General features: G+C 40.7%; 2 protein-coding genes across 7 annotated transcripts; both read left to right on the top strand.

Moving 5' to 3' along the window:
- Positions 1 to 926: 926 nt before the first annotated feature.
- Positions 927 to 9,243, top strand: sparta (spartin a). Of its 4 annotated transcripts, XM_061701894.1 has the most exons (10): positions 927 to 1,099; positions 1,233 to 1,254; positions 2,653 to 3,337; positions 5,011 to 5,205; positions 5,367 to 5,505; positions 5,781 to 5,975; positions 6,054 to 6,212; positions 6,846 to 6,936; positions 7,021 to 7,104; positions 8,257 to 8,338. In XM_061701894.1, the coding sequence occupies exons 3-9, from the start codon at positions 2,654 to 2,656 to the stop codon at positions 7,064 to 7,066; spliced, it is 1,509 nt and encodes a 502-aa protein (XP_061557878.1). In that variant the 5' UTR covers positions 927 to 1,099; positions 1,233 to 1,254; position 2,653; the 3' UTR covers positions 7,067 to 7,104; positions 8,257 to 8,338. The 4 variants fall into 4 exon arrangements, with proteins under 4 accessions (XP_061557878.1, XP_061557876.1, XP_061557875.1 ...); XM_061701892.1 differs by lacking the exon at positions 7,021 to 7,104 and having other exon boundaries at positions 5,430 to 5,505; positions 8,257 to 9,243; XM_061701891.1 differs by lacking the exon at positions 7,021 to 7,104 and having other exon boundaries at positions 8,257 to 9,243.
- Positions 9,244 to 9,318: 75 nt separating this feature from the next.
- LOC133415667 (SEC14-like protein 2) lies at positions 9,319 to 20,957 on the top strand. 3 transcript variants are annotated; one of them, XM_061701897.1, is made up of 13 exons: positions 9,957 to 10,097; positions 10,168 to 10,196; positions 10,892 to 10,967; positions 14,069 to 14,112; positions 14,702 to 14,764; positions 15,643 to 15,831; positions 15,912 to 16,007; positions 16,142 to 16,202; positions 16,292 to 16,375; positions 16,462 to 16,568; positions 19,259 to 19,398; positions 19,817 to 19,986; positions 20,610 to 20,957. In XM_061701897.1, the coding sequence occupies exons 2-13, from the start codon at positions 10,170 to 10,172 to the stop codon at positions 20,765 to 20,767; spliced, it is 1,215 nt and encodes a 404-aa protein (XP_061557881.1). In that variant the 5' UTR covers positions 9,957 to 10,097; positions 10,168 to 10,169; the 3' UTR covers positions 20,768 to 20,957. The 3 variants fall into 3 exon arrangements, with proteins under 3 accessions (XP_061557879.1, XP_061557881.1, XP_061557882.1); XM_061701898.1 differs by having other exon boundaries at positions 9,973 to 10,028; XM_061701895.1 differs by lacking the exons at positions 9,957 to 10,097; positions 10,168 to 10,196 and adding an exon at positions 9,319 to 9,950.
- The last annotated feature ends 584 nt before the right edge of the window (positions 20,958 to 21,541 follow it).

Raw genomic sequence — 21,541 nt, 5'->3', positions numbered from 1 at the left:
GTCGGGCCTGAATTAGCGGCGCCCTCGGCATGTTGTCGTCGGAAAGCGAAATCAATTACGTCTGCATTGCTTCTACATGTAGACGCCGTACAATTGAACTTAGCATTCTTCCTGCTTAATTTCTGTTTGTATTCATTCGGCAGCGCATTTAGGCCGCCAACGAGTCGGGCCAGAATCAACGGCGCCCTCACCCGGTAGCAGCCGAGTAGCGAAGGCCCTTATGTCGCCTTTGTTTCCACATGGAGCCTAACTACAACGTACAATATAGTTCGGCTCTTCCAACTTACTTCCTGTGAAAACCTCATACGCCAGCCCGTTTATTAATAGTTTACTATTCTTGTGCTGGTTTTATTTAGTATGTTTTGATGTTGATTTCTTACTGTCAGCCTTCCCAGTTAACATGGATATTTGGCTTCTAAAGCCGTCAATGGCAGTGAACGTCTTCAGTAGTTTTTGTTGCTATTTCAAAACATATTTTATGTCTATATCTTAATTTTAATTGGTGTTTTTTAAAATACTTTTTATTTAGCATTTTATATATTTTATTATGCGTTGTAGTATCTCAGATTAATGCTTTTACTTCATTTTTTATGTTGTTTTTTTTTTAAACACCTCAAAAAAAAAAACATTTGCGCCAAATTGTGCAGTCTTACCTGTCACGGAAGATTAGTTATTATAAAAAGGGAGCAGTTGTTGGTAGGTTTTTCGGATCATTTCTCTGTACTTTTGGGACCTTTTTTTTTTTTTTTTTTTTTTGAGGTTCCGCTTTAATTGGACGTCAATCAATTGTGGATTGGTTTTTTTTGTTTGTTTTTTTCCTTTTTCAGGTTCTGCCGCGTCTCACGCAAGAGAGGACAAACCTGATTGAAAGACACGCGTCACACACCCTCTTACATTTTAAACACATGAGTCACAAGTAAAAAAAAAATCATAAACTGCTAAACTAAGTGTGTATTCTTTCAATGAATTGTTCACCCGCAGTCCACAGGGACTGAAGATGGAAATTAGCCATGGACTGTAAACTTGTACAGGCTCAGTTTATTTCTTGTCAAAGAAGAAGCAGGAAGTGACGTGCCCGGGGAGCCCGAAGGTGCGACAGGTGAGGTGAAATCTTTCAAAATGATTCGCACGCTTTGTCGTCATGTCAGTGAGCATTCAAGAGTGAAATAAGGACGCTTTTCAAATAACATTGTTTTGTTTTTTGCCCCCCCCCCCCCCCCCCCATCCCACAGGAAGTAACGCTACAGAATCAAGGTGAGTTAAATTTAATTTCTTTTTTTTATTTTTTGGCTGGGTGGGGGGGGGGGGGGGTGTTTTACCACTTCACACTATGTTAATTAGGATTTTAAATGACTTGTATGTACAATTCCTGCTCAGTGTTCTTTAGAGATGTCTGGCACTGCCTGTAAGAATGTTTTGGGTAAAAGTAATAACAATACTCATAATAATAATAATAATAAGGGGCGAGCTGACACTTGTCATGCAGGTAAAACCAGGTGAACGCGACACAAACATGAACTCGGCTGGCTGCACCTGTTGCCTGTGTACAAGTCACTTCGAGGCGGTATATTCAATTGTCCGATAACGTTTTGTTTTTTTTAAAACTTATATATTTTGTGCTTTTCAAACTTGAAAACAAGTTTCCAGCCATGCTCATTCTTATCTCCCCAAGTACTACCACAATGACTTAATTTCAAATAGAGGAGCGTTGTAAGCCTCAATGTTCATTTAAAAAAAAAAAAAAAAAGGGCAGAGGTTTTTATTCCTAAAAAGTATGTTTATTATTGTAAGCCACTGTAACAACAGTTTGAACATTAACACCATGCTTAAATATAGGGGGGGGGGGGTACATAAATAATGATGCGATAAAAATACTTTGCCCATGAAAGCTAAAGACAAAATGTTTAAGAAGGAACAGTTGTCAAAAGATGTCATGCAACTGTATGGTACTTAAAAATGAAATACTTCAATATTCAAGTCAAATGTTCTGCACTGGATTAAAATAAAAGTTTAAGCTGCTGTAAAACGTACACAAATACCACACTGAGAATCACTATACTTATAGTACATATATATGTTCGTGTGAAATAAAATAACTGAATATTATCATGAATTATAGTACTATATGTATTATTATGTTATCCATTATTTTACATTTACATTTTTATTCTGTATTTTATATATACATATTTTTAACCCAGCGATTTATATTTTTACGTGGTTAATAAATATTATGATTTGATGTTGCTTTTTTCCCTTTTAATTTAGTATTTTATAGTTATAGTTATACTGATAGTTATATTAGACTTAGTATTTTACGTTTATATTTTTTAGATTTTTATTGAGCATTTTGTCTTAATTTACTTGTTTATTTTGTAGTATTTTATGTGTATATTTGCATATATATGTATGTCTACACACACTTATTATATATATATTTTTCATATTTATGCTTTTTTTTTTAGATCTTTATTATTGTAACTGACGTTCGCATAGGTTTGTATTTCTCATTTTGTATTGAATTTGATATTTCATTTGAACTGTCCATTTTCCATTTCATATTGATATTCTCCAGAGTGTAGGTTTTCCCGTGTTGTATATTTCTATTTGAATTTGCAAAAGTCTTTCTTTCTTTTTGTTGAAATGTCAAAGAATGAAAAGTGAAATGAGCGACGTCGCTCGAGGTCGCGCGGTCGTCAGCGTGATGGAGCCGGCGGAGCTGCTGCTGATCAAGGACCAGTACGAGCTGGCCTTCCGCTGCCTGAGCCGCGGCCTGACGCTGGACGAAGGCGGCGATGGCTCCGAGGCCGCCGAGTACTACCGCAAGGGCCACCAGCACCTCATGCAGGGCCTGGGCGTGCCCACCGGGGGGCCGCGTCACCGGGGGCCGCTGTGGGAGCGAGCCCGCGAGCTGCAGCGGAGAATGCGGGGCGCCCTGGCCACCGTCAGCGCCCACCTCTCCGCCCTGGACGCCTCGCAGGCGCCCCCTCCCGGCCAGAGGCGGCGGATGCTCATGGAGCTGACCCCCGGCCTTTACCCCGTGCAGCACCTGTACCCCTCCATCCCTCCGCTCCTCCCGGCGAGGAACGCGCAGCCCGCCATGTCCCAGCCGCCGGTGTACTCGCCCCGGCCCGCCGAAGGCCACCGCAGTCTGGCCGGCGGACCGAGCTCGGCGGCGTCGGAGAGCGCCAGCGAGCTGCTCCTCATCCCCGCCGGCGTGCAGATGTTCTTCGTGGCCCCCGGCGGGCAGGTGAGCGCCCTGTCGCACCCCGGATACCTTCGCATCGTCAGCTTTGACGCCCAGCCGCCCGATGAGAGGGGGCCCGTCTTCCTGGATGTGAGTACGCTTGTGCTTTCTTGACTTTTATCAATGCATTTTCTTGAGAGGCATTTCTAATATTTTGAGCCTCTCGTGTAGAAAACAAGTATCGATACACATTCATGCAGGCAAACATAGAAATATGACATCAACAATGTATCATGAAAATAAGAGAACATATACATCTTTGAAACATGTAAAAAAAAATAGAGAGACAAAAATATAAAATACAAAATAAAAGTGTACATGTCAAAGTACAAATACAGTATAAAATACAAAATGGAAATAAAAGAACCATATGAAATTGACAATACAATAAAATCAGAAAATAGCAATACAAAATACAATATATGAAAACTCCTTGCAAATATATAACACAAAATAAAAACATTGAAATACACAATATGAAATAGAAATGTCAAAAATATCAATATAACAACACATATAGCAAAGTACTTGCTCTGTACTTATAGAAAGTTGATGTACATACTATACTTAAGTCAAAGTAAAAAAGATTGAAATGTACTCTTAAGTACAAAAGTAAAAAGTAAAAATATGTTTTGTCGTCATTTATGTAAAATACCAGTTTTGATAACTCGGCACAATTTAAAAAAATTTTTATCTTCACACAAAATACTTTTCCTCTTATTAACTAAACTTATTAACTAATTAACTAAACTCAACTTAAAAGTAAGAAATTAAACTAATTACTGCTAACACTGTGAACTGAGCATTTTTTAATGTTTAATTAGCTAATGATAACTGAAAAAAATGCACCTTACTTAGATGAGACTGCACATTTTCGAATGTTTTTTTTTTTTGGGAGGGGGCGGGGGGGGGGGGGGGGTCAGGCACAACGCATTCCCCACAAATCGTTCTTGGAGCCGAAAACATCAAAGAATTCTCTTGAATTTGGCCAAATATTGCTTCTCCGAATCTAATGAACGCTCCCTGGATCGCGTTCTCCACTTACAGGCAACCGAGTATCTTGTACTTGGTTGCTTCCAAGTTCCCACCACCGAACAAAGAAGTTGACGGCTGCCATGTTGCGCGCTTGACACTCGCCGCTCTTTTGTTGGGCAGCAACACAATGGCCGCATTAACGGACGAGTCAGCGCTTCTGTTGTCTTTCGCACAGCTCGTCATTGTGCCGCAAAAACTCGCGGCCGACCGACCGCTGACAAAACAAGACTTGTTTTGTTTAACCGAGATTTGTTCATGTAGTTTACGTATTTGTCAGAGCAGTGTTTCCTAACCTTTATTGAGCCGAGGCGCGGTTTACCTTAGAAACATTTCACGGCACACCACCAAACAAAAATCCCCAAAATGTTGATCAACTTCAATCACGACGATCTCAATTAACTCACAACTTTATTGACAGTGTGAAATGCGGGCCTGTTTAGTTCTGCTGTAGGAATGGCAACAGATGGATCCGCAGGTTCGTTGGACCTTCTGCCATCTGGCGGAAGAAGCATTTCATTGTCGTACCTGTCACGATACGTCGCTGGCATAGATAGATGAACTAAGCTTTAATAATTGTAGTAAATCATCATTTCAATCACTTTCTTCGAGGAAACGAGCAAACACGGTTGAGCGCTTGTAGGCGAGGATATTTGCCAGTTTATTTTCTTCGATTTTTTTTGGGGGGGGGCGGGGGGAAATCATGTAACGTTTGTGCACGTTTCGTGCAGGTGTGCGGCTGGCTGCACTCGCTCACCCGGCACACGCCGGTGCTGCTGGCCCCCTCCGGCATCTTCATGCTGCCGGATAAGCTGGCACCCGTGCCGGGCGCCTCTGTCGGCGTGGTGCTGTCGTCGCAGCTGCCCGCCGCCGACCGAGAAATGTTCCGGGACCTCATGACGCAGCTGAGTGACTTCAGGGTGCAGGTGGGTGCGTGTTTGTGGGTCACTACGACACGGTACGAGGGTGTATTGACAAAAGAAATCCAAGCGCTCATCGAGACTTTGAATTTGAGGTACGACTCCGAAACACCAAAGCGTACGTACCGCGGATACCAAATGTTTTGGTGATGGTTTTGTTTGAGCAGAGTCCCGACAGCGTGGGCTCCGAGGTCGTCAGCCTGAGTGAGACGGTCCCCCTCGGTCCTCAGGTGGTGTTTCCCGAGAAGGGGGTCAAAGCGCCTCTTCCGACTTGGAGTGAGAAGATGGGCCAGGGACTCATGACAGGTGACAAAACAGGAAGACGCAACTTTTTGTTCTTTTTTTTTTTCTTCATCTGACAGTAGGATAACGATTTTTTTGGGGGCGCTGATATATTAGAGTCTTCTGTTTTATGACATGAGCCTAAAATGGCAGACTTCCTGTGTCTTTTCAGGAATGGCTTGTTGAGACTTGAGTGTCTGCGGATCTACTCATGATAAACACGACTACAACAGTTCACATCGCTAACTAAAACTAGCTTCGGGGGCTACATTTTCAAATTGGCGTCCATGTGTGTCCAGGGGCGACGCGGTTGGGCCACGAGGTGGTCAGAGGGGCCGAGGCCACCACCAGGGTCATTCAGAAGGGGGCGCTGAAGATCCGGGACCGGCTGACGCCCGAGGACACGCCCTCCGAGGTCAGCCCGCAGGTCTCCAAGGGCCTGCAGGTGGCCAAGCAGGCCACCGGGGGCGCCTTGCGTGTCAGCCAGCACTTGGGTGAGCTGGCAAGAAGAACTCGCAAAGGTAGCGTAAAAAATGAAATGAGCGCGTGATTACCTGCGTGTGTGTTGACAGTGGACGGTGTGAGCACGATGGCGGAACATCTGGCGGAGAAGGTGGCGCCTCACGTGAAGAAGCACGGGGCCAAGCTGATCCCGGAGTCCATGAAGAGCAAAGAGGGCGAGCCGTCCAATCTCGAGGGAGCCAAATTTGTGGCCGCCAGAAGCCTGCTAGGTGAACGTTATTTCACTCATTTTGCATCCTCCACCTCCTCATTAGCGCAAAAGCCCATGATGCAACGTGATTGGCTAAATTTGCCTCTTCAAACCAAAATGGCAGACTTGCTAAGTCTTTTCAAGGCATGTCTTCTTGAGCCTTTTTTGAGGGTCTAGTCATGATAGACATTGCTACCAGATATCAAGTTGCTAACTAAAACGAGCTCAGGGGGATGCATTTTTCTTTTGTAGCAGACAGGACAAAATCTTCAAGACGTGTCTATTTTCGAAATGGCCAAAATGACTCAACAAACACACAAAATGACTTTTTTTTTTTTTTTTTTTGCTCGTCCACTTATGATAGACATTTCTACCAAGTTTCATGTTCCTAAGTATTTATTTATTTTTGTATTTTTTTGTCGGTCTACTCACGATAGACACCTTTATCCAATTTTACGTCGCTAACTGAAACTGGCTTCGGGTGCGGAATTTTCCAAATCGTGCGACTGGCCAAAATGACGCCAAAAAACGGAGAAACAAAAATGGCTGACTTCCCGGCTACCAAATTTCACGTGGCCAAGTGCAACCGGCTCCGGTCAGAGAGGCGGGTGGCAGATAAAAACATTGTTTTTTTTTTTCACGCACACGTCAGGCTTCACCACCGTGTGGACCAGCCTGGAGACGGGAGCCAAGCTGGTGGGCAAGAGCGTGACGTCCGAAACGGTGGCCACGGTGACCTACAAGTGAGTCGAGCTCTCCTCACCTTGCCGTGCTCGCTTCCTGCTTGGGAACTTCCTGATCTGGTTCTTCGATTTGCATCTTTTCAGATTTAGAGGCTTAGGGAAGCTATTAAACACGCCCGGCGACATCTAACTCTTCTTTCCCACTTCTTTCCTTCTCCTGGCTTTTTGGTAATGTATTTATGCTTGCAGAGTTTGTCACTGGAAGTTTTTCCCCAGTCAATTTTCTCCCATTTCTGGTGTGTCTAAGTACTGCTAACTAATAAAGGAATGTGGATAAAATATGTAAGTCAATTTGGTTTTTACAGCACTCACAGAGAGGACTCAAAGTGCTCGGTTGAAATATTGCCATACATACACTACTCACAAAAAGTTAGGGATGGTGCGTGACCCAAAAAGTGCCATTTTTCACCCTCATTTTTGTGTAGTGTCGTGTATATCAAATAAACAATCGCAAACGTTTACATTCAGTTCAAGAAAAACACAAATCTCGCAAATAAAATCAAAATGAATGAAAATCAAAAACAAGCTCGTCGTCCTGTCGCGCCTGCTTTTAGAAATGTTTTGAGAGACCCTGTAAAGTGAATACAGCATTTTTTTTTTCTCAGTACACGATACATATTTGAATATAATTGACTACATACACGACAACACGAGTTTCCGGTCATAATTTTTTTTTAACTGCGTGATAACGTGGGGTTTTGCAATATCTATATTCAATAGTTGGGTGCTGGTACTTTCAATTGTTGAAATTTCATCCAAAATTGTAACTTTTTAAAGACTGAGGGTTAGCTCCTCCAGCCAACGCTGCACCCTGTTATGTTGAGCGATAGCTTGTCGCTAGCGCCTCTTGTTGCGGCGACCCTGCGGGGGTATATTCCATCCACTGGAGGTTTTAAGCGGATATGTTTTTCGCAGCTCAAACACGGAGGGATGTGCAGGCATAAGAAAGAGAGTTGCTCGACGATGTAGCATCCATTTTTCAGCAGGCATTCAGCAGACACGCCCACGGTGTTTGAGAACGGAGACGAGGGCGCTTGATTTTTCAAGGATTTTGAAGCCTCATTTTATATACTTGAGCATTTTTTCGGCAGGGTTGTAAACAACACTCTTCTTTGTAGTGTGTCAAATTCAGAAGACACAAAATTTGCCTTGACGGGGTAACTGCTATAAAAAAAAAAAAACATCCATTGAAGAGGCAGCGCTTAGCTTTTTTTTTTTTTTTTTTTTTTTTTAAGTAAGAAAGTGCATTCCACAATTTCATATTTTCGTTTTTCCACGTTTGACTTGTTTTCTTGTACGTCTAACCTCCTCGCGGCCAAGGTACGGCAACGACGCGGGCCAGGCCACCGACACGGCGCTGCGCTCGGTGACCGACGTGGGCGTGACGGCGTACAACGTGGACAACTTGGGCCTGAAGGCCATCCTGAAGACCACGGGCAAGGAGATGGCCAAAGGCATGATGAAGAGCTCCAAGGGCGCGGAGGCGGACAAAAGCCACGAGTGGACGCCCGGCACATCGCAGGGAGGGCAGGCCGCCACCATTGACAACAAGGACAAGGAAGTGCAGAAAGACAAGGTGGACGAGGGCAAAAAAGACACTTGATAGATAGAAAGCCAGACGTTGGACATTTGGAAAAAAAAAGCTTCAAATCGGGGGCGGAATAGAATTTCAGACTGTCTCTGAAGGCAGCATCTGACTTATTTAGATGATGTATAGGTAGGCTGCTCGGACCAGTATTTGGACAGACACACACAAATAGACATATGAAGATAGTTAAGACAGGCGCTTTGGAAACACAGATAGATAGTAGATAAATAAATAGATATATTGGATAGATGACTATCTTTGTAAAAGCAGATTTGATTGTATTGGATCACGTTTGATTGTGTACCGAGTCAGTGGACGCAACTTTCGCTATAATTATAAAAAAAAAATAATAATTCAACATTGCTTCATGAACAGTGTTTTAAAAAAAAAAAAAAAAAAAACAACAACAACAAAACAAAACATTATCCTTTCACCTTAATAGCCAAATGATTATTATTAAAGTCATATAAATTGTTCATAATCTATGGTTAATTGTCTTAATTTTGCGCCACTGCGCGTTTCTCTGACGTTGCTTGGGGGGGGGGGCAATCGTAACTAAGAGGGTTATTGCCTTTCACTTCCGGTTTCGCTTGGGAGCCAAACAGTCAACCAAACGACTACCGAGTCTTTTGGTAACATTTCCTTGCGTAAAGTGGAACTTTTGATTGTTTTAGTCTGTCACTGCTTCTAAAGTGAATAAACTCACTATAAATGATTAACATTGGCGAATCTGATTCGTTAAAGTATGACTTTTGGCCCTAAATTTGTACTGTACTTTGATTTGGTGAAAAACAATCTTCACAGATTGAAAGGCAACTCACAGTCTCACAAATAGTTTCATTGTTACATTTTATCGTCAAGTTTCGTTTTCCACGATGCTTCTGGAAACGCCGTTTGCTGATGTAAGCGTCGACTCGACAACAAGTTAAGTGTGTTTTTGTTTTGTTTTTTGATTCGCACTATTGGTTCTGATTTAAGAACGTGATCTGTTTGAAAATGTACCATTTAACATACAAATTCTACCCCCAATTAATAGCGTGTCCCTTTTTAAAGCACGGCTAGTTTACGAGCTAGCTAGCGATGAGCGAGTACTCCTCTCGACCTGTTTCCACTCTTCGGACGAGTCAGTAGGAGGAGGAGGAGACGAACAAGGAGTCATGTTTACATTCTTGATTTCCTCCCTTTCCTCCTCTTTCAACAAGTCACCTGCCGCCGAGGGCTCGGCGGAGGCTGCGGCCGTCGGTCAGCTTGACGGGGGCGGGCGTCCGGCTGCCTGCCTGATTAGCCGGCTTGTTTCTGTCAGCACTTCGGCGTCATCGCCTCCATCGCCATCATCGTTATCGTTACATGAGCTTATCGTCAGGCCGCAGACATGAGCGGCAGGCTGGGAGACCTCAGCCCCAAGCAGGCTGAAGCGCTGCGACAGGTAAGATCGTCGGAGCAGTCGAGATTGCGCTCATATTTTACTGCTCAATACAAAGCAACAACAACACTTGAACAGCAGGTAAGATAAAACATTTTTAAATCATACTTTCGACAACAACAACAACAACAAAAGGAAGCAGTGCACTGGGTAAGGCGAAAATAATACATATATTGAAGTTTTTTTTTTTCTAAATATTGATATTTTTTCATATTTGAAGAAATGGAACTTGACATCGCACTGCACCAGGTAAGGCAATAAATAAATGTAAAAGTAATTATAGTAAATATTAAAATGCATTACCTTTAATAGAAAATCAAAGTAAATAAAGTAATATATATATATATATATATATATATTTAAACAACAACAAATAACATTTTCTTGCACAATGCTATTGTCTGGGTGAAATCCACCAATCGGAAAGTCCTACAGCTGGGTTTGCATTTCAGTTATGTCCTGCCCTGCTGCCACATGTAGATTATAATTGTTTTTTAAAAATTAAGTTGGTTTCTTTTTGCATTGAAGTGTGGTTCAAAGTCATTTGTTACATAAATTTAGCACAGATTTGTGCTATAGTTTGTCATTAAGACTTTGATGTATTATTATACATAAAGTGTAACTGTGCACCTTTTCCCTTGTATTGATCTGAATCTGGTTTGGTTCCGTTTTAAGTGTTCCAAACAGCCAGTAAAAGCGCCATTGTGGATGTTTTGCAACTCTCTCAAAAGGAGCATTTTGTTGCTGAACGCTGGCACGCTCAAGTGTGCAAAGTAATTGGTCACCGAGTCACATGCTTCAGCCGAGATAAAATGCAAAATTTGTTTTATTTTCCCCCCCCGCAGCCTCTCAGTGATGAATAAAACCGAAAAAGATGGGATGAGATGTCCGTCTTGGACGTTAAGATTTCTTGTTCTCACGTGCGCACTTTTCACTCTCCTCAGTTGCGCGAGAGGATTGAAGATATTCTTGCTCAACTTCCTGCCCAGCATGACCACTTCCTGCTGCGCTGGCTCAGAGGTGAGCCATCAAAGTGTCCAGATTGGAGACATCCAACGAGATTAAAATGTTATCTATAAAAATAATTAAAAAAAAATATATATATATATATATATATATATATATATATATATATATATATATATATTTCACGCTTATCTGTGTTGTAGCTATCCCTCAGCTCAAAGAACAGACGAGACATTTTCTTACGGGTGCTTCACTTTATTTGCAGATTTGTGAAAATGTAAGTACAAATGGGTACAGCACCAGTTCCAAGAACTGGACAAAATACAGCGAAGCATACAAATGTCTTTTTATAAGCACAAAGAAAACAAAAGTTGCTTGCCAAGAGAGATCATCTAAGATTCAAGACTTGATCTTTGTTTGTAACTTCTTTAGTTTTGGTCTAGCCTGGACCTTGTCTTGAGATTTAGAACTTGTTTACTTGCTTTGTGTCCTGAATCTTCTCTTTGCAAGTCTCGCAGAGAGCTCGTTTCTTCATGAAACCTGGCGGGCCAATTCTATGCGACCTCGCCTTCAAAGAGGTTTACTCATAATAAAGTTTTATGACATAGGGATTAGCCGAAGAGGACCTCATTTACATGCGTTATCATGATATTACAGGTTAGGGGAGTAATACATTAGGTGCACTAATAATGTAGCAAGAGCCAAATCAATAATGATTAAATAGTTCACAGATACTACACAAAAATATAAAACTATTGGGGAAAAACTATTTTAAAAATACAGCAATATTAGGGGAAAAAAGGAAAAGTACTAGAATGCCGCAAAATATTAGAAAAAAAGGATATTAGATTAAGATGACCACAATTTAGGAAAAAATAAAATTCAGAAAAAAAAAGACACACATATTAGCAATTTTTGAAACATACTGTGGTGCATATAAAAGGATACAATATATTAGCCAGAAATACTAAAAATAAACATATTACATGAAGACACATATTAGAAATACACAGAAATTCTGGGCAAAAAAGAAATACAAGGGATAAAATACAAAAGTATCTGGAAAAATTGAAAAATAATAGCTGAAAAAAATATTAGGGGGAAAAAAATACTACAAAAAAAGCCAAACGACCATAATAAAATTATTGGATAATCGTCCAACATATTAGACAAAAAAAGTCCTACATTTTAGATGGAAAAAAAAGCACAAATATTAGACAAGAAATTATTATTAGGAGAAAAATACAAAATATCAGGGGAGGAATTAGATTCAAAATGTAAAATACTTGTGTAAAGTTACACATATACTATTTATATTTTTTCCAATTTTTCTAATATAATTCTTAATTATAAATAAATTAATTCATGAACATACACAAATATTACATGAAAACTGGACACATATTCTGCAAAAATACATATATATTAGACATAAAATACACACAGATTAGGAAAACCCTAAATAAAATACATTATAAAAATAGTCTCAACGTCTTTTGAGTAGATTGTCGACAGAATCGCAACCCTCACAAAGTTAGTTTTTGCCTACATAGTACCAAACCACAACAAAACCCAAACCACAATGACAGCAGTTCAGTAGGAGTTCCTGTTGAGATTAGTGCTGAAGCATGGAGGCCTGGGACTCTTGTGCGTTTCAGGCTAATCCGCAACTAATCGCATTAAAAGGTGCACTGCGACAACAGAAGGGGCAGACACGCCGTTGCCCTATGCCCCGCCCCCCCGCTTTCATGCCACTTGATGAGAAACTTAACAGACCAAATCCCACATTCAGTCGCAATGATTTCACTTTGTCGTGGAACTTTTCGAGGACTTCTGTGTGTTTGGACGACAGGAGCAATTGTCCACATTTATTTCTGGGGTGATTCACCGGGAATCCAAGAAAGCTAGCACAATCGTACCTCGGCGAATGAGTGTCCCAACTTACATTTTTTGGGGAGATATGAACCAAAGTTCGAATGATTTTGATACATTTGTTTTCTCCCCGTTTGTTTCACAACAAGAAGTAGTTTGGAAGATGGTGAACAATTCGTCAAAAGAGGCTTGCCACTCTACTGTAAAACTAAAGATAAAACAAAGAATTACACATTGTGCATTTACCGCATTGTGCAATATTACCCCAATATTACCGCATCTTACTGAGCTTAGTTGTGACTCTTCTCATATTTGTATTGTATGTATATGTATTATCCTGCATATTATTTATGTGAGGCTGAAACGGATCAATGGCATTCCCTTTCATTTCAGTGTGAAGTGTTGAGTTGGGAGCGTGGTCACGGAATGAATTAAACATGCAAGTCAAGACGCGACTGTGTACTATCGAATAAATATCTCGAGGACTTGAAAGTCTTGTGATAACTGAAAATACTGCAGGTGACATCCGGCGTGGGGCTTTCAAAGCGGAGTCGTTTCCGTAAAAGCGTTTGTTTGTTTGTTTCTTAAATCACGGTAGCACAAATGTCAGCTGCTGCTTGACACAGTGGAGCGCTTGTATTGTCGGTTCCACGTCAAGATCCAATTCATTCAGAGAAGTGATGTAAGTGTGTAAATTGTAATGTGTAAAAAAGTGGCTAATGTTCATTTCACACTTTTTGCACCGACGCTCGTGTTTCTTGTTTTCTCACGTCAACCTTATAATACAATTTATGCATTAGGATTTCTTTGGTTTAAAATGATCTATAATAGCAATAACAACTTTTACTTTTTATTTTTTGTTGGTAAATGTTTGATATTTATAGTCTGAAATCTATTGTAATATAAACATACTATTTATTTTCGATAATTTTTCCATTTTTTTTAGTTTTGCAAATGTAAAAGCAAGATCTTTTTTTTGACTATGTTTTTATTTAAAACTATATTTCTTTATAAAAACTGTAGTACAATTTTATAAGTGATTTCAATATTTTTTTTTTTTTTTTTATGATTTTATTTTGCAAGTTTCTTAAAAGCATAAAAAAAAACAGGGGGGAAAAAAATCCATAGAAAATCATGGCAAAAGAAATATAATTACATTTTTGGGGTCAAACCAATCATTATGAATGTTATGCGTCATACTTTAATATCCTCATCGCCGATGAGCAACTTTCATCAAAATGTCCCCCCCCCCCCCCTCTTTTTTTTTTTTTTTTGTCTTTTAGCCAGAAACTTCAACATCCAGAAGTCGGAGGCCATGTTGCGAAAGGTTAGCGTGCGCCCTCTCTGCTCAATGCCGCCATTTGCCTTCGCCACGCTCAAGTGTGATGTCATTGCAATGAAGACTCTTGATAAGATAAGATATGATACAGGAAGAAAGTCCACACGTTCCAAGTTGGGAGCTAGGCCACTTGTTAGCATCGTGCGCACAACAACAGGAAATTGTTAAGAAGAAGAACATGCTGTCATCAGGTTTTAATCAGTCCCACTATCACCGCGCGTGTGCGCACGTCTGTGTGTACCGATAACACCACGACTCCACTTCTCTGTCGACAGGGCAGTTATTCCCTCCTTAAAGTACTAAACGCCGGTTGGTCGGCCACTTCGTTAGGTACACCAGCTACTGTTCAGCTGTTCCTAATATTTTGCTCAGCTCCACGAGAGGGTCAAAAATCTGAAACGGCGGCAATGCCACCACATTTACATACTCTGAATTACTACAGCAACAATAATAATACTGTAATAATAATTCACACGATTGCGCTGTTCAATTTCTCCTCTTTCTTGCAACGAGTAGTGTACCCAATGAAGCGGCCTGTGAAAATGTCTACGAGTGCTTGTGTGTGTTGTCCTTCCAGCACGTGGAGTTCAGGAAGCAAATGAAGGTGGACACCATCATCAGTGACTGGCGGCCTCCCGAGGTGACGACGCAACGACAACAAAAAAACATAAGCCACAACAAAAAACTCATAGCAACAAATGAGCGTAAGAGAAAGGAGAACAAAAACAACCAACTAGTCAGGAATGACGACAACAAAAATGACTACAAAATACAGCGGAAAATTACACACCCGACAAAAGTAACAACGTAAATAGTTAACGTGACAACAATAATGACAAAAAGAACAATAACAACTAAAAAGGCCAAAATGACAACTGTAATAACCAAACAAAAATGTGAGTAAAAACAAAAACAACAGCAGTAACTCCAATAAAAATGAAAAACTTAAACATTGATAACAAACAACCAACTACAACAGCATAATTGATTGACAACTGTAACATAATAACTCAAATAAACTGAAAAGAGACAAAACTAAAAACTGATGCCAGCAAAAATGACAATAACTTAAAAAAAAGACAAATGACAACTAACAACAGAAATAACAACAAAACACAAATTGATCGATAACTATAACAAAAACAGCTAATAAAAAAAAAAAAAAGCCAACTGTAATAACAAAAATCAAAACAAAAATGACAATAACAACCAAGAGCCAAATGACAACTGTAACAACAACAAAAAATGGCAAATGTAATAACATAAATGTCAATAACAACCACCAAAAAAAGGAAAATAAGACAGCCGTCGTGACAACGAAAAACTGAGAACACATAAGATAATGACAACAAAAGACGACAACCAAATAAAGACAAATGAAAACTGAAATGGCAACAAAAATTACAATAGCAACCAAAACGTCAGCTGTCACAACAACCAAAATTGACACCAATAACCCCAACAAAAATAAGAACGTGAATAACCCAAACACCAAGCTTGTTGCGTCTTGCGTGTCAGGTGATCGAGAAGTACCTTTCCGGCGGCATGTGCGGCTACGACCGCGACGGCAGCCCCGTGTGGTACGACGTGATCGGCCCCGTGGACCCCAAAGGTCTCTTCCTGTCCGCCTCCAAGCAGGACTTCCTCCGCTCCAAGATCCGAGACTGCGAGATGCTGCAGCGAGAGTGCGCCGCGCAGTCGCAGAAGGTCGGCGCCGGGCCGCGATGCATCATGGGAAGCGGGGTGGTTCATGCTAATGCTAACGGCGTGTGTGGCGTGTGGTCCAGCTGGGCAAGAACGTGGAGGCCATCACCATGATCTACGACGTGGAGGGCCTGGGACTCAAACACCTCTGGAAGCCTGCCATTGAAACTTACGGAGAGGTCGTTCTCACGCCGCTCGCACTCGCTTTCCCTCTCACACGTTTGACAGCGTTGGCTTGTGTACCAAATGAAGTGAGCGCTGTGTAGTCTGGAAGTGGTTCAACAAGCGCTGTCACATGTTGCGGTGTCCTCAGATCCTGCAGATGTTCGAGGACAACTACCCAGAAGGCCTCAAGAAGCTCTTTGTCATTAAAGGTAAATCCAGGACGAGGAGGAGTCGTCACGTTAGGCCACGTTTCAAATCGCTAATTAATCCTGCCGGAACATTCCCCCCTTTCCCGCAGCTCCCAAACTCTTCCCTGTGGCCTACAACCTCATCAAGCACTTCCTGAGCGAGATCACGCGGCAGAAGATCTTCATCCTCGGCGGTGAGACACGCACGCCGTCACGCGTCCTTCCTCCGGGGTTCGCCGAGATAGGTTCTGACGTGACAGGTGTGTGTTTGATTCCGCAGCCGAATGGCAGGAAGCGCTGCTCGGGCACATCGCGCCCGAGCAGCTGCCCGCCATTTACGGCGGGAAGCTGACGGACCCCGACGGAGACCCTCGCTGTCGGACCAGGGTGAGTTTGGATCCTGCTGCTGTGTTAGATTTAAGCTTCGTCATTAGCTGATAGCAACGAGCTTGCTTCACATAGATCATGCGTGACCACTTCCAGCCCGCAAATGGTTTTTTTTTTTTCCATCTATCGGGTAGTGACTAAGATTTTTTGTTCAAAGTCGGCTTGATGTGAAAGCTTGTTTAACATGAATAAAAATGGATTAATAACTTGGGTCGGAATCTTTAAATGTTTTTTTTCATATATACATATTTTTTTCCTCTTAACCAAACCTATGTTAGCCTGCTAGCCAACACAATGCAAAACACCATAGATTTATCTTACCAAACATTCTAATGAATAAACACAAAAGGAATGAAGACGTTGGTCATTTTACTCATGAGGAGGGCGCATGGGAGATTGTTCAGGTTACAGCCTCTCAACACGCTCTAAACAATCTCCCCCGTCGCTCCTACATTTATTTGAAAATAGGAGGTTTCTACAAGACATAATGTTCTAAGCATTAAGACACAACACAAAACATAGGACCAGACGACACCTGTCCCGTCCCCGACCACATCCGATCACGTCCTTGGTCAAGGCCCCCTTCCATCAAATGTTGCTGAGTCATCTTCTTGAAGGCGAGACATCTTTCTATCTAAATATTGTCCATAATACTAATGCAAGCTACTAATGCAAAATACTAATGCAAGCTACTAATGCAAGCTAAGCAAATAAATGATAACTACTAAAATATATATCTAACAACGGGCTATCAAAACTAGCATCGATGTTGCTGTTTCTAAATCTTTCAACAATGTATGTTGGAACACAAACGGTAGCAACACATGCAGACAGAGCGTACAACTCTCAGGCACATTCTTTATCCATCCATCCATCCATTTTCGACTAATATTATTGATATTTAGTTGCAATGGTCTGCTTCTGTGTTTCATCATCAAATCATCAAGTATGTCTGTTATACTGTCCCCTGGTGGCCAAGGCCAATTGTGTTATCACTTTGTTTTTATAAAGTAAAATACCCTACAGTGCTATCGTTCACTTTTTTTTTTTTTTTTGCAAAAAGCCACATTGGATGACTGAGCGCGTTTAATAAACAGAAGAATATCCCGTCCGCCACCGTGCATTTGTAGGTCTCGCTTCTCGGAAGTGATGGAATCTTTTTTTGAAAGAACAGAATGGATCTTCCCGTTTTTGTAGCGACTCGGGAGGAAATTGCAGAACAGTGGACCACAAAAATAAGCAATTTGCACCCGCTTCCTGGCGTAGACGCTACAATACCGTAGTCGCTCGCTCAAGTTAGCATTTTGGAGTGGCTTTGCTGGTAGCTTGGTTGTGGTGGTGACATCATCATCCCTCATGCTGCTGCTCTCTTACTGTCTCTGTAGATAATTAATTGGGCTCAGGACAAGTGAGGCACGGACGGAAGGCAGCGAGTTGAAAGGCGGACGCTTTTTCTTGCTTTCTTTTGTAATGGAGCTAGATGCATTGCTACTGTGTGACGTCACAAAGGTTTCGACTTCGATGAGCATTCACGTTTTGAGAATAAATCCTTTTTGTGAATGCCGTGTCACACTGCAAATGGTCTTTTTTCACGACAATAAAAGTGTTTTTTTTTTTTTTTTTTTGCACCTTTATGAATAAATTATTTGTTAGTAATTGAAAAAAAATATTTAAAATGCTAAAGAAGAAAAGTGATTATTTTCACTGTGAAAAAATAGACAATATATAGGTAAAGAATAATAATAAATTTCTTCTGCATGTTGAACATTTTTTTTTGACATGACAAAATACTAAATATATAGATATATGTAAATGAATAAAAACGAATAATTTATTTTCTACATTTTTTGACATGTTGAACAGACAAAATACCAAAATATAAATTGGGTTCCATATTCTTCCAGATGTTAAATAAAAGAAAGCACATTCAACATTTTTTTGTTAAAGTTACAATTTAAATATAATAACTCAACCCTATTTATGGAGCACTTCCAAGCATTTTTTAAAATAAAAATACGCTTTTTTGTAAACAGTCTGTGACATTGAAACACTCCTGCAGTGGCTCCACTGTCGCTTTCCAGGGGTGTCGAACAAATTTTTGTCATGGGCCACACTGTAATTATGATTTCCCGTTATGACAGTGAAACCATATTAATGGATAATCACCTTATCATATTATTACATACAGTATACACAAAAAAACAGCCTGCTGTTCCCTCAGGAGGCTGTTGGTGGTGTATGAAGTTGTGGTCAGATGGTCATGTTTAATAAAAATAACAATGATGAAATGACAAAAGGTATATAAATACAAACATTTCTGCTGTACATTTTTAGAGATGTTTTTTTTTTTTTTTAAATGCTAAAAACCACTACACATTAGCATGTTGACTGCGAACGAAGCTAAAAGTTAAGGAAGTGTGTTTAAAAATATTTCAATCCACACTCAATCATCTGCACTGTTACGCCGCTCCCTGTTGGTCAAACATTCTCGCGTGGAAGACTTTATTAACGATTTTGTGCACCGCGAGCAAGCATACCTTGATAATGGTGATTTCTTCATGTGAGTAAACCTTTTTTCTTTGTCCTTCATGAACCTCCCTTCTAAAAAAATAATAATAATTAAAGAAAAAAACCCCAAGTTTATGTTTTTTTTTGTTTTTTTTTGTTTTTGTTTTTTTTTCCTCCCCCAGATCAACCACGTGGGCCCGGTTCCTACCTCCTACTATGTGCGCGACCACGTGTCTATGAAATACGATCAGTGTTTGACGGTCAGTCGAGGGTCCACGCGACAACTGGATTACGAGATTCTCTTCCCGGGATGTGTCCTCAGGTCTGGTCAGGTTTTATTTTTTTAACCCACATTGGTCCATTGTGACAAACCCCCCCCCCCCCCCCCCCCCCTCCATCAAAACAATACTAATTTGTATTTATCCATTTCATTTTTTCTTGTTGGAAATACAGTACGTTTTATGTTGGAAATAACAGTTTAGGTGTCCTTATTTGGTCTTTGATCTGATTCTCACGCAATTTCAATTTGTATCTGAAGAGGGAAAAAAAAAGGGAGAATCTGATTTATGTATACTACTTCAAACCTGTATTTTATTGTTTTATTGACTTTAAGCTAATGTTACTACACATTTTGAGTTTCTATTTATTCCGCTGTCGGTTTTTGTTTTTATCCGGAAATATATTTTTAATTTTGATGTGTTTTGTGTGTGTGTGTTTGTGTGTTTTGTCTATAACATCAGGTGGCAGTTTTCCAGCGAGGGCGCCGATATCGGCTTCGGCGTCTTCCTGAAGGCCAAAATGGGCGAGTGGAAAAAGGCAGCCGAGATGGAGGCGGTGGTGCCGAGTCAGCGCTACAACGCTCACCTGGTGCCCGAAGACGGCTCGCTGACGTGCGAGCGCCCCGGCGTGTGTGAGTGCGCCCTGCCTTCGCACACGCTCGCATGCATCATAAACATGAACACACTCATTGGGTGAAACTCATTTCTCTCTTAGACGTCAATTAAAAATGATGCCGCCTCCAAGAAAGATTGTATTTGCCCAAGCACTACTTTTCTATTAGACAGGGCTATGGCCTGATGAAACGAAGCTCCTCCCCTCACTTCAACATAATTCCTCAGCACCAAAATGCCACGAGGCGGCGGCATAACGCTGCTTTTCAATTAGACAGGGCCAGGGCCTGACCAAATAAAGCTGCTCCCTTCACTTCAACACAGTTCCTTGGCACAATGATGGTACAGATGGCGACAAAGCGCTATTTTTATATTAGACAGGGCTATGGCGAATAACGGAGGATATCGAACATTGATCAATTTAAAACAATAGATTTCTACTACGATTGTGCCACTATGAAGACAGTGTTTTGGTGTAAAAATCTAAATGAAAAAAAAAATTCCAATTTTCATTTCCTCTAACTTCACATCCTAATTACAGACTTTATCGTGTAGTAAGATAACCAGTGTGATTAGCAGTCATTTCACCATTTAATCCTAAATACTGTTCTGATTCCCACCCATTGTGTGCAATGGTGTACAGACGTGCTGCGATTCGACAACACGTACAGCATCTTCCAGGCCAAGAGGATCAGCTTCGCCGTCGAGGTTTTGCTGCCCGACCGCTTGAAGACGCAACAGGCCGCCGCGGCCCCAGCGTCCGGTCAACAACAAGACACGACGGCAAGCGGCCAATCGTAGTCAAGGATGTCAGAAAAACTGGAAAAGAGAGAAAAAAAGCATTACTTGAAGCACACCAAAGAGCTGAAATGTGTTCATGTTCCCACCAGGAGAGCCATTGGTTGAGCATTGGCCTCAAAATATTACCTCCTCCAAAGATGTTGTCATCACTACAATAACAGTATTATAATAAAATAACTATAATAAGTTATATTTGATTTATGTGTAAACACTCAGGTGTTTTGTTGTAGTGCATTTCTGAATGGAACAAAATATTGGCAAGTCTACCAAAAGTAAATGTTTTTTTAGGTAATTTTTTTAAATTAATTTTATTAATTTTAAATTAATTTTATTAATTTTTTTATGCGATCCACTACAGTTTTTTTTTTGTCACTCATTGATTTCAATGTGTGTGTGTGTATATATATATATATTTTTTTTTTTTTTGCTTGGGTTTTCTAAGCGTACTGCAGCTTCTTCTCAGTCAGCTGGCATAGACTCCAGCTCACCCTAGATAAGATATAGAAATGGAATGGATGGATGTTTATTTTAATCCCCTTCTAAAACAGACTAAATCTGCATTTTATTCAAATTACGACATGCAGACACTTGCCACTTATGATCTTCAACAGGTTTTATTTTAATTACCTGCATTTTCAGGTACTATTAGACCAAAATAGTTGTTGGGGTGAAATTACATATGTGGAAATACCTTGACATAAGAGTAAATAAGTCAACTTAAAAAAAAATATATTTTATGTATTGTTTTGTTGATTTGTATCTTTATTTGGCATT

Source organism: Phycodurus eques, chromosome 17 (assembly GCF_024500275.1).
Source record: "Phycodurus eques isolate BA_2022a chromosome 17, UOR_Pequ_1.1, whole genome shotgun sequence".
Classification (NCBI taxonomy): Eukaryota; Metazoa; Chordata; class Actinopteri; order Syngnathiformes; family Syngnathidae; genus Phycodurus; species Phycodurus eques.
The sequence above is the reverse complement of the archived record's forward strand: the minus strand, read 5'-3'. Positions and strand labels throughout refer to the sequence as shown.